This window comes from Emiliania huxleyi, assembly GCF_000372725.1.
Source record: "Emiliania huxleyi CCMP1516 unplaced genomic scaffold EMIHUscaffold_1, whole genome shotgun sequence".
Lineage (NCBI taxonomy): Eukaryota > Haptophyta > Isochrysidales > Noelaerhabdaceae > Emiliania > Emiliania huxleyi.
In genome coordinates this window covers 2,407,454-2,418,509 of record NW_005202428.1, presented here as the reverse complement: position 1 = coordinate 2,418,509, position 11,056 = coordinate 2,407,454, and the positions used below count along the sequence as shown (strand labels likewise).

The 11,056-nt window shown below is 63.4% G+C and overlaps 4 protein-coding genes across 4 annotated transcripts; 1 reads left to right on the top strand and 3 right to left on the bottom strand.

Moving 5' to 3' along the window:
* Positions 1 to 2,008: 2,008 nt before the first annotated feature.
* On the bottom strand, positions 2,009 to 2,712 carry EMIHUDRAFT_194691 (hypothetical protein; the record flags this gene model as incomplete). Its single annotated transcript, XM_005794390.1, has 3 exons — positions 2,009 to 2,070; positions 2,264 to 2,291; positions 2,362 to 2,712. 3 exons carry the CDS (start codon positions 2,710 to 2,712, stop codon positions 2,009 to 2,011), a joined length of 441 nt encoding a protein of 146 aa, XP_005794447.1.
* A 297-nt stretch (positions 2,713 to 3,009) lies between these two features.
* Positions 3,010 to 4,009, bottom strand: EMIHUDRAFT_431904 (hypothetical protein). The gene has a single exon (XM_005794389.1). It carries the CDS (start codon positions 3,977 to 3,979, stop codon positions 3,320 to 3,322), a length of 660 nt encoding a protein of 219 aa, XP_005794446.1. The 5' UTR covers positions 3,980 to 4,009; the 3' UTR covers positions 3,010 to 3,319.
* Positions 4,010 to 5,413: 1,404 nt separating this feature from the next.
* On the top strand, positions 5,414 to 6,697 carry EMIHUDRAFT_447547 (hypothetical protein; the record flags this gene model as incomplete). Its single annotated transcript, XM_005794388.1, has 3 exons — positions 5,414 to 5,761; positions 5,845 to 6,365; positions 6,646 to 6,697. The coding sequence occupies 3 exons, from the start codon at positions 5,414 to 5,416 to the stop codon at positions 6,695 to 6,697; spliced, it is 921 nt and encodes a 306-aa protein (XP_005794445.1).
* Positions 6,698 to 6,925: 228 nt separating this feature from the next.
* EMIHUDRAFT_95197 (hypothetical protein) lies at positions 6,926 to 9,418 on the bottom strand (the record flags this gene model as incomplete). Its single annotated transcript, XM_005794387.1, has 4 exons — positions 6,926 to 6,963; positions 8,303 to 8,559; positions 8,598 to 8,694; positions 8,932 to 9,418. 4 exons carry the CDS (start codon positions 9,416 to 9,418, stop codon positions 6,926 to 6,928), a joined length of 879 nt encoding a protein of 292 aa, XP_005794444.1.
* Between the last annotated feature and the right edge of the window lie 1,638 nt (positions 9,419 to 11,056).

Below are 11,056 nucleotides of genomic sequence, written 5' to 3'. Positions count from 1 at the left end.
GCCGTCTCCCGCGCGAAACGGTTTTTTTCACCCCCCCCCCCCCCCCACACACACACACCACCACCTACCTACCTATTGCGGGGCCCTCTGGGGCGGTCAAAACCGGACCTACCTACCTTTGCATAGGGTCTAACCGTGGTCAACAGACCCCCAATCTGGCTAGGAGCCGGAACCCTGTCCCGGCTAACTAAAAATTCTTTCGTCATTCCCAACGCAAACCCTGCTGCTGAGCCTGAGATGAGACCGCCAGTGGAGTTGGGAGTCCACCGTGCACCGCGCTGCGAGCCTGTCGTGTCCCTTGTCAGGAGCAGGAGAGCCCCACCTGTGCCCCTGATCGTCCTTCCAAAATCCTGCTCGTGCAGGTGTGGACCCTGTCCTCCTCCCCCATACGTGCCTCCCTCCTCCGTGTTTGTGCTTTTGTAGCCTGGCTGGCGTGTGTGCCCCGTCCGTGCCGCGTCCTGTGCCCCCCGAGTTCGTTTTACAAACAATCTGAGCTCTCACGCCGCGCCAAGGCCCGCCAGCAAAAATGCCGAAAGAAGCAACGCGAATGTAATGAAACTAAGCTCGTTACGATTTGGCGCTTTTGGGACGCACGACCGAAAGGTCGCGAGAATGGAGGTTCTGGGCAGCGCCGCCCTCTTCTGCGCCTTCCCCTTTGCTCTGGGCACGGCCGCGACGGGCGTCACCATGTGTCGCAGTGCTCTGCTCGGCGACCAGACTCGCAGGCATGCTGCGCGGCATGCAGAGGCGCGGGTGGCGGAGCCGTTGGGTCAGAGCCACAACCTGAGTGCAGCGCTCCCGGTTGGGGTGCCTGTGACTATTGGCCAGGTGATCTCTGCTCACAGCCGGATGCGGCCCATCGCCGGCAAGAGACCGTGACCTGCTTCTTCGATTGAGCACACTTCTCGTTGATCCGGTCCGTGGTTTGCCGAATTGCGCACTCTCGGACTGGTCTCGTGCAAACACTGCAAACTCAGTTACTGCTCGCGGGGCTTGAGCGATCCGCCGCTGACCCTGGGTGTATGAGACGCACAAAGAGGTCTCAAAAACGCAAAACGCATGTATGCCTTCCCAAGCCAGGACACTGTGTCACTCTCCGAGTCGCATATACGTAGTGCGCGTAAATGCGTAATACCATCGGCACACGATCACCCTCCGAAGAAATCTCCGCGGTCCCGCGTCTGCGCCACGCTGTCGCTGACCCAGCAGCTCAGCTTGCGTGCATGGCGCGCGGTGTGTGTATCTAGAGTATGTGAGTGCGAGAGGGTCAGTTGCATCAGTACGCACCATAAAACGCAGTATTAGCCAGTACGCCGACCTGCTACGCACCGACCCCGCCGCGCCGCGGCCGGCGCCTAACACGCAGAGACCGACGGCGCCAGCGCCGCTGCAGCGCGCTGCGCGGCTAGGCGGTAGGCGCGGCAGCGCCGGCAGCGCAAGTGGCAGCGCCGAGCGCGACCGCACGTCCGCACCGCGGCGGCGCGGCGCGCGGGGGCGGGCGCCGGGGAAGGCCCGGGGCCCGCGGGCCGTGTACACGGGCCGTGTCTCCCGACACCCGAGCGCGAGCCGCGACGACCGACGGGCTCTCGCGGCTAACCTCGGAATGTAACACCAGAATGGCTGTGCTGGCTCCTTCACAGCCATCTTCCTAAGGATGGCTGAGCTAGCTGCAGTGCAGCCACATCCTCCAGTCTAATGGCTGCAATACACACACGGCAGCCATCCTTGGTAGACATGGCTGGAGACGCACTACCGCAGCCATACCGCCCGCCTCGAGGTGAGCCCTCTTGGCTTAGCTGGCTACATCGCAGCCATCTGGGGTAAGATGGCTGGGGGACAGCCATTTCAGCCATCTACTATGGCTGGGGCACAGTCAGTGCAGCCATCCTCCGGAGCATGGCTGGTGATAATTCGATGGCAGCCGTCCGCCGCCCCCGCCACACGCACAAATAGCTGCGCGCTTGTCGCCCCCGGCCTCGCGGGACGGCTGCCATCGGCTGCCATCGAATTACCACCAGCCATGGCTCTGGAGGATGGCTGCAATCTCTATGACGCAGCCATAGTAGATGGCTGAAATGGCTGAAATGGCTGTCCCCCAGCCATCTTTCCCAAGATGGCTGCAATGTAGCCAGGGGTCAGCCAAGAGGGGCAGGGCTCACCTCGACGCACTAATCCCGACCCCCGTTTTTTTCGCTGAGGTTTTCAAACTTGTTCTATCATAGTTAGCTGCTAAGTGAGAGCAAGTGGCACATCGCGTTCTCACCACGGTCGCCGCTCATGGCGCGGCGCGCCTGCGCAACGCGGCCCCGAGAGGGGCCGCCTGGCCACCGCTGCCACTGCGCCGCACGGATTTCACCCCACTTTCGCGACTGTGGCCGTCCAACAGTCTGCCGGCGCGGCGGGCGCATTCGAATGCGCCCGCTGCGCCGGCAGACTGTCAGTGCTATCCCGGGCGGCGCGCCAGCGAGCCCGGACGCTGGCCAGCCGCGAGGACAGCGCCATCGTCATCGGCGTCTCCTGCAGCAACTTCAACAGCACAAGGTAGCCGGGTCGGAGGCCTCCCGCCGAGCTGCCGAGCCACCCCGCACCCGCGCCACCCTGCCTCAGGGAGTCAGTTGAGAGGGTGCGCAAAACCTTACCAAAACTGGCACGGGTCACGCGCCGCTCGGGAGCCGCGGCGCAGCCTCCAGAGACTGCAACGACAGCGAGCATACGCGCACGCGACTAAGCAGCTAACTCGAGGGGTTTCCTCAATCAACCGAACGCACTAGGCTGGCGAAAAAACCGGGGCGCGGGATTAGTGCGGGCGGGCGGTGTGGCTGCGGTAGTGCGTCTCCAGCCATGTCTACTAAGGATGGCTGCCGTGTGTGTGTTGCAGCCATCGGGCTGAAGGATGTGGCTGCACTGCAGCTAGCTCAGCCATCCTTAGGTAAGATGGCTGTGAAGGAGCCAGCAGCCTGGGCCGCAGCACACTGCGCAACAGCCATTCTGGTGTTACGGCTTTACATTCCGAGGTTAGCCGGCTCTCGCCGAGGCGTGGCAGTGAGTGGCACGTGCCACACGGAGGCTAAAACGGATATCACACATTTATACGCGTCCGGGAGACGACGGCGCTCACACCGCACCGCCGTCGAGTGCACTCCGCCGGTGCAGGAGCTCGCGGTCGCGCGCAGAGGCCTCGCCCCAGAGGGCCCTCGCCCCACACAGGGGCTGAGCCCACGCAAGGGCAAGACATAAGCCGCTCTCGGCCAGTTGCCCGGGCGCACCGGACGCAAGCGGCACGGGACCGGACGCACTGGTGCCCTGAGCCATGAAGAGTTCAGGCCGCGAGCCTTTGGAACTGCCCCTCGCTCCAGCGGCAGGTGAGCGTCAGCTCAAACAGGGCCTGCTTGACGTCGAGCAGCTGCATCAGCTTGGCCTGGTCCGAGCTGACCACGTCCCCCGCCTTGCACACCGTGTAGTCGCACAGCAGCTGCACCGCGCCCGCCTGCAGCTTGGTCGGCAGCCCCAGCTTGCGCAGGTACGGCTCCATCGAGCCCGCAAACTGGCTGAGCACGCCCTGCGGCAAGACGACGTCCTCCGTCGCCTCAAAGCCCGCGCGCGCGTACTCGGGCACCCGAGACTCGGCCAGAGCCTGCTGCACCGCCTCGAGCGACTCGTCTGTGAAGATGAGCCCAGCCTCGCCGCCGAGCAAGCCGTCGGCGACCTCGTCCAGGCCGGCGCGGTACGCGTCCGCAGCCGTCCGGCCGAGCGCAGCGGCGATCAGCTTGTTGCGGCCAAAGAAGATGCGGCTGGACCGCAGCCTTACGCGCACGTCCTTGAGCGCCGCGTTCCGCATGTTGTTGGCCTCGAACACGAGCACCGACTTGTACCGGTCGACGCAGTCCCGCACCTCGTCAATGATGGCGACCTTGCGCTCCCGGCCCTTGCTCACCGTCTTCGAGAGGGTCACCTTCTGCGCGCGCTTCGATTTGGGCATTGGGCGGAGGGCCGCAGAGGTTCTATGGCGCAACCGGCACGCAGCCAGCCTGGGGGGTTGACTTGTTCACAGCCTTGTTATTGAGAAGAAAATACAAAGAAAAGACGTAACGCGCTGTGCGCTGGTCTGTGAGAGGTTGAGGTGCGAGCCCTGGAGGCCCTGGGAATGCGGGGAGACTGCCCGCGGGCCTAGAAGGCCCGCGCGCAGGGGGGTGGGACATTCACACAAACGCACAACCCCGGGCCCCGAAATCGCACAGACCACAGTGACAGTCAGACATGCAACACGGGGTCCCAGGGAAGGCAAGCAAAATCCTTATCGCGCGCGCTAGACGCCGACTCGGAGGACGCATGGCCGCACCGGTCATGCGCACAGCCGGAGAGAGAGGGAGGCAGGCGCTCAATCGCCGAACAACAGCCGAACACCGGGCTCCTGAAAAAATATATTGCTTCTCCTAGACTGTAATTGGTTGAGTTGTTTGTGTAATCGTAGGTTTGTTGTTGGGAAGTCTTAGATGCTCCTTCTCAGACTGTGAATGAATCTGTGATGGGTGGAATTTCGGCAACCCGTCGACAGACATAAATAAAAAAACGGACACACCAACAACGAGTGGTGGGAGAAGGACAGCGACAGGGTCCCCACCTGCACGAGCAGGATCTTGTAAGGACAGACGCCCTGTGCGCAGTTGACCTCGCGGGTTTCTTTCTCATGACATCTCAGGGTGTCCCTAAAAGAAAGAAAGAAAGAAAACAGAGAACCCAAGGGAGGGTGTCCCTTGAGCCTTGTAAAAGAAAGAAGAAAGAAAGAAAACGGACTCCAAGTGCACGGACAACCCATGGGAGGGATGCGGATGGGAGGACGGCACGCCGCCACCACACAGGGATTTTAAGGAGAGGGGTGTGATGCGCTCACCCTTGGGCGTCCGCCTCTTCCTATCTCTCTTCGCAGTCTCTCGCCGATTCGCGCGGCAACAACCTTCCATGCCATCTCGCGGTCGTCCCACTCTCGACTCTCGTCGTTCTCTCCCTTGTCGCTTCTTCCTCTGTCGCGTCGCCCTCCTCTGCCTCGTCCTGCGACGCCGCCGCCGCCTGCCGCTCCCTTGATCTCGTTGCTTCTTTCGCCTTTCGTCGCAGCTCTGGCCCTCCTCGCGGCATATTTTGGCCCCTCGAGTTTATCGAGCTCTCCTCGCGCAAGGACGACTCTTCTGACGCCCACTGCGATCATTTGCCGCCAGGTCGTATCGTTGCTCAGGTCCACTCTCTCTTCGAACACTTGTTTGTACCTCCACGGATGATGCTGGCGCTGGGGTCCCCTTTTCGGGTGCATCGTGACAGCTGCCGACGGGATTACCACAGGTGTGTCGCCCTCCTCGGGTTCGTCTTCCCCGGCTTCCTCCCGTTCGGCTCTGCGTTCAGTACGTTCGGCGTGGCTTGTATGGCGCCGGTTGAATTCTTTGTTTTTCTCGAGGGCTCGGCGCTGAATCGCGGGAAAAGAGAAAGCTGGCTTCAAGTGTGCCGGAAAGCTCTTTCGATGAAGCTCGCAGCCGCCATGACGGCGTCGAAGCCAGCGCGGCGCGGCGTCATCATCACTGGAGGCTCGAGCGGCATCGGCCTCGCTCTGGCGACAGCGCTGCTGCAAAATGGAGGCGAGCGGTACAAGGTCTATGTCACGGGAACTCGCCCGCTGGCCGAGACGGAGCTGGCGCCACTGGTGCAGTCGATCGAAGCGTCTGGCTCTCGAAGCATCCATTACTCGTCGGGCGACACGGGCGACGAGCCCACCGTCAATCGGCAGTTTGACGAGGCCCGTACCCGACTTGCCACCTGCCTGAAGCTCGAGCGTCAGCCCTGCCTCTGCGCCACCAGGCGATGAAGTTCTTCGACGGCGTGCCGTTCTTCGGCCTCTGCATCAACGCCGGCATCGGCGGAGGGCGCTACCCGCTGGAGGAGTTCGACGTCGAGCGCTTCGACCAGATGTTTCGCACGAACGTGCGCGGTGTCTTCCTCTGGCTCAGAGCCTCCCTCCCCGCGCTCAAGGCTGGCCGGCAGTCGCAGGTTGTCGTCACGTCCAGCGTGATGGGCTCGCGACCCAGCGCGCAGGCCGCGCCTTACTGCGCGACCAAGTACGCGGTCAACGGCCTCGTGCTCAGCCTGCGCGCCGAGCTCAAGGCAGGTGGCCACTCGCACGTCAAGTGCGGCCTCGTATGCCCCGCGGGCGTCGCAACGCCGTGGTGGGAGGACGCGGCGCGCGGCTTTGCGGCGGCGGGCGCGCCGTCGGTCGACACGTCAAAGTTCCTCGCGCCGCGGGCGGTGGCGGACGCGTGCGTGGCGATGCTCGAGCAGGACGCGAGCTCAAACGTGGAGAGCGTCATGCTCGATGCGACCGGGTGAGGAGAGGTCTCGAGTGTGCCCCTGCCGCCATAAGTTGAATTCGAAATTTCAAATTACTCTCACGTGTGTTGTCTCTTAACGGGTTAACACGCTCTCTCTCCGCTCTCGTCTCTTTTTTGAGACTCGTGTCTCTTGTGTCTTGTCACTCTTTTTGCCCCACTGGCACTGCACATCGTGTACATGTGTAGCGCTACCCCCCGCGCGCCCCCCTACGCCCTAGTTTTGACCTCTCTCTCCGCCGACACTTCAGAATCTCTCTCGCGTCGCGTCTGACAGCTCGGCTCCTCTCGCTGTGCTGGCGCGACCCACACAAGAGGGAAATCGATAACGGAAGCCGCGCAGAGCGAAGAAGGCCGCCACCCTGTGCGACATGCGCGCGATCGGTGGCGGGGAGGGGGGGCGAGGTATTTGATGTTTGCGTTCGGCGGCACCATCAGGGCCGCTCGCCTCCCCTTCCTCCCTCCCCGGCTGCGCCCCCCCTCCCCCACCCTCCTACCCCCCGAGTGGCCTGAGTAACGGGATCCGCTGCCGCGAGACACAGCGAAAAGGGCGCCGCTCAGTCAACGCAGAGCTTGCCCTTGAGGCGAGAGGCGCCTGCGGTGGGGTGAGGTCAGGTCAACGTCTCCGCTAGACTTGGAGCCCACGGCATTCACAAGTGCAAGGCCAGTGTGCGTGGGTGAGCGGTGAGTTTGTGATCGTGTATGTGTGCGTGTGTGCGTGTGATGCGTGTGTGTGTGTGTGTGTGTGTGTGTGTGTGTGTGTGTGTGTGTGTGTGTGTGTGTGTGTGTGTGTGAGTGTGTGTGTGTGTGTGTGTGTGTGTGTGTGTGTGTGTGTGTGTGTGTGTGTGTGTGTGAGTGAGTGAGTGAGTGTGAGTGTGAGTGTGTGTGTGTGTGTGAGTGTGTGTGTGTGTGTGTGTGTGCGTGCGTGCATGCGTGAGTGTGTGCGCGTATGCGTGCGTGTGTGCGCGTGTGCGCGTGTGCGCGTGTGCGCGTGTGCGCGTGTGCGCGTGTGCGCGTGTGCGCGTGTGCGAGTGTGCGTGAGAGGCGCCTCCGCCGAGCCCCGGCCCTCCCTCGAGCGAGAAGCCGAGGTGCGAGAGCGACGAGATCTTGTAAAACTCGGACGAAGTGACAAAGAGGCGCGAGAGCAGCGCGAGCGCAGCCGCCTGCAGCATGATCTCGGCTCATCCCGGCGCATCTCGGCGCATCTCGGGCGAGCGCAGCCGCCTGCAGCACGATCGCGCCGCCCGCGACGAGCTGGTGGCGGCGGTACGGCGGCAGCAGCGCCGCCAGAAGGACGAGCAGCGGCAGGCAGAGGAACCAGCAGAGGCCGTACACGAGAAGCCGCCGCAGAAAGGAGGCGACCTAGGAGAGTCGCGGAGACGGCTGACGTGGTCCGCCTCACGCAATCTCCTACCTGGCCTTCCCGGCTGGCGGCGGAGGACACCAAACGCAGGCGACGCAGTAGCGGGGCTGAGGTGCTATCTCGCCAGCACTTCACCTCGGGCTGCCGCTCGAGCGAGAGCGAGCGGCGCAGCGCGAAGGCGAACAGGGCGCAGAGCCCGAGCCGTATGGCGAGCAGGGCGAGGCCGGGCCAGTGCTCGTGGTCGTGGAAGTGGTTGAAGTCCTCCTCGTACCTCCGGCCCGCCGCCTGCAGCAGCAGCTGCGCGCCGCCGATGCCGCTGAGCAGCCAGACGGAAGGGGACTGCAGCCCGCGCAGCAGCCGCGCCTGACCGTTCGCGACGAGCGAGGCCGGGGATGCGACGCCGGAGGGAGGGGTGGGGAGATCGCGGGCTGTCTCTCGTCTCTCGTCTGTCGGCTGTCTGTCGGCCGTCTGTTGGCTGTCGGCTGTCTCTCGCCTCGGTCTCTCACCTAGGTCTCGGCCACATCTCGGCTAGACCTCGCCGGCCGGTGGAGTCCCTCGAGCAGCTTGCCACCCAGCCCCGCCAGCGGCTCCTGCGACTCGAGGCCGAGCGTCCAACCGAAGGCGAGCGAGATGAGGAGCAGCGAGATCGAGAGCTCGGAGATGGACTGCAGCAGGCCAGAGCCAAAGTCAAGCGCCAGCCAAGTGTGCCGCCACCGCAAGCCCTTGCCGTCCGCGGCGAAGGCGCGCAAGTGGCAGAGCTCGCACAGAACCGAGGCGGCCTGCAGCGCGTAGGCGAGCGCAAACACGACGGTGATGAGGTGCAGCTGCCTAACACCGAGAGAAAGAAGGGCGCCGTGAAAAGAGACGTGCCGACACGACGGTGGCGGGGCGCAGCGAGCTGCCGCTGCTCGGCGAAGCGCGAGTAGAGCGAGAAAAAGTAGAGCGCGCCGTAGGCGAGCATGCCTGTTCGCCAGCACAACTGTTATCGCCGCGCGGCTTTCTGCGTCTTCGCGCCGTGGGCGAGCATGCCGAGCAGCGCGAGCCCGTTGATGGTCGCCATGCCCGACTCGTCCGCAGGCAGGTGCGACTCGCCTGCGGGGAGAGAAGAAGGAGGCTGGGAGGCGACTCGTTCGGAGGGGTCGTGCGAGCTTGGGTGGCGCTGAGAGAGACTGTCCATACGCGCCACAGAGAGCGCGCCACCGTTCATGAAGATGAGCCGGTAGTTGAGGGGCGGCGGGTGGGCGTCGTACTCCTCGAGGTAGCAGTCCATCAGCATGGCGTACCAGTAGTGCGCACGCCCCTTTGGCGCGGTGAGCGTGCCCGCCCAGTCAAAGTCGTGCCGGTATCCCGTGCCTGGCCGGTAGGTCACCTCCGGCTGCACCTTGGCCGACCACGACGCCAGCCGCTGCCTCTCGGAGCAGAGCGAGCCCTTGGTCATCGCGCGGCGGAAGCGGGGCCAATCGGTGTCCGAGTAGAGACAGAGCGTGAGCTCGTGCTGGTGCCGGTCAAAGTACTCTCGCTCCGCCACGTGAAACGAGATGTTGAGCAGCGACGCCACACGCGGCGAAAAGGAGAACTTGGTGAGGTACTGCTCCGTATCCTGCGAGCTCAGCTTGGCGACGCCGTCGCTGATTTTTTGGAGGGAGGGAGCCGGGAGGAGCAGCAGGAGGAACGGCGCCGGCCTCATGTACACCTATCGGCAGCCGCCACTAAAAGAATTTAGCATTTCTGGCGCGCACTGGCACTAACACAGGTACACCACTGGAGCCGTGTTAAAATAATTTAAGGGCGGGAAGCTCGGCACCTCCCGCATTACCATCTGCAGGGTTTTGACCGCGCAAGACATAAAGGGTGGCTAATACGAGCGTCATCTTGTAGTGAACAGCAACAGGCCGAGTTTGCGGGTTGAGCGCCCAGCGCAGACCGACCGAGGACCGCGGGTCCGGTCGACGGCCGCGGAAGACCGCAGACCGGAGGGGGGGTCCGGTCGGTCGGAGCACAGACCGAGGGGGGGGGGGGGTCGGTCGGGTTGGCTCTGAGGGAGGGTGTAGAGGATGTAGAGTGTAGAGCGCTGTAGAGCTGTAGAGATGGAGAGCGCTGGAGAGCGCTGTAGAGCTGTATAGCTCTACATCCGGCGCGGGACGATGCGCCTCCGTTGTAGAGCGATGTAGAGCGCGATTTTGCTGTAGAGTTTGTTGTAGAGGCTCTACAGCCAAACCGCCGGGAAGGCAGTGACTCAAAGAGGTCGAGCCGCGCTAATGTGGGGTGTCTCCGAGCTTACTGGAGCTCTGATGGACAGCCCTGACTATCCCTGACACACAGAGAGTCACTCCGACGGCACACAACACCCTATAACTGCGTCATGACCAGCCTGCTATGTGTCGCCGGTGCCGCATTCGTCGCAGTGCTTCTTTAGCAGGCGGTGGACTGTCGGCTGCGAGGACGGTCGCATTTGCGCGAGGCGAGGCGAGCATTCAGACGCGTTGCATGCCCATGCCTCGCGCCAGCGCGTGCGGGAGCTCCTGGCTGAGCGTTGAGTCCAGGCGAGTTGCGCTGGCCACTATCACTACGCCGAGCCGAGCTGACGCGCCGAGGCGCCGGCCAGTCGCAGCCGTGAGGAATGTCACAGCAGCAGAGGCACCTCCCACCCATTGGGCGGGCAGACAGAAGGCCAGGGCCGCACTGGCAAGTGCAACGCGCCTCATGTCGGAGAGCGACCGTGCCTCGTTCGCCGCTTATGATGTAGAGTTTGTTGTAGAGATTTCACGTTGTAGAGCGCCTTGAGCACTTGAGCACTGGATAGGGTCGATTCCGCATGGTACGGGACCCCTCGATCGTCTCGCCCTCCCTCACTGGTGTGTTCATTGGGGGGGGTCATAACAAACACGGTGCAGGATCGAGGTGCACGCTGCTGAAGCAGTGTCGTCCCCCCTCTCCCCGTCGGCGATGGCGGTGTGACCGATCGAGCTACAAGAGGAGCTTGTTCAGCAGGATCAGGAGTGGCCAGATGCACTACCTCACTGGGCATGAGACCACCGTACGACGCATCCATCACCGTCTCGGATTTGTGTGGAATCGAACCACTCCGGGATGGGGCAACCCCATCGAGTTGTGTTTTCCTCGCCTGCAAGAGACAGCGGGTGGGTGCGATCTTTGCTCTTGGCATGGCCGGGGCGGTGGGGGGGTGGGGGGAGAGGGGGGAGGGGAGGTGGGGGGGGGGGGGGAAAAACGCCTCTACATCGCTCTACAACGGAGGCGCATCGTCACGCGGCGGATGTAGAGCTCTACAGCTCTACAGCGCTCCAGAGCGCTCTACATCTCTACA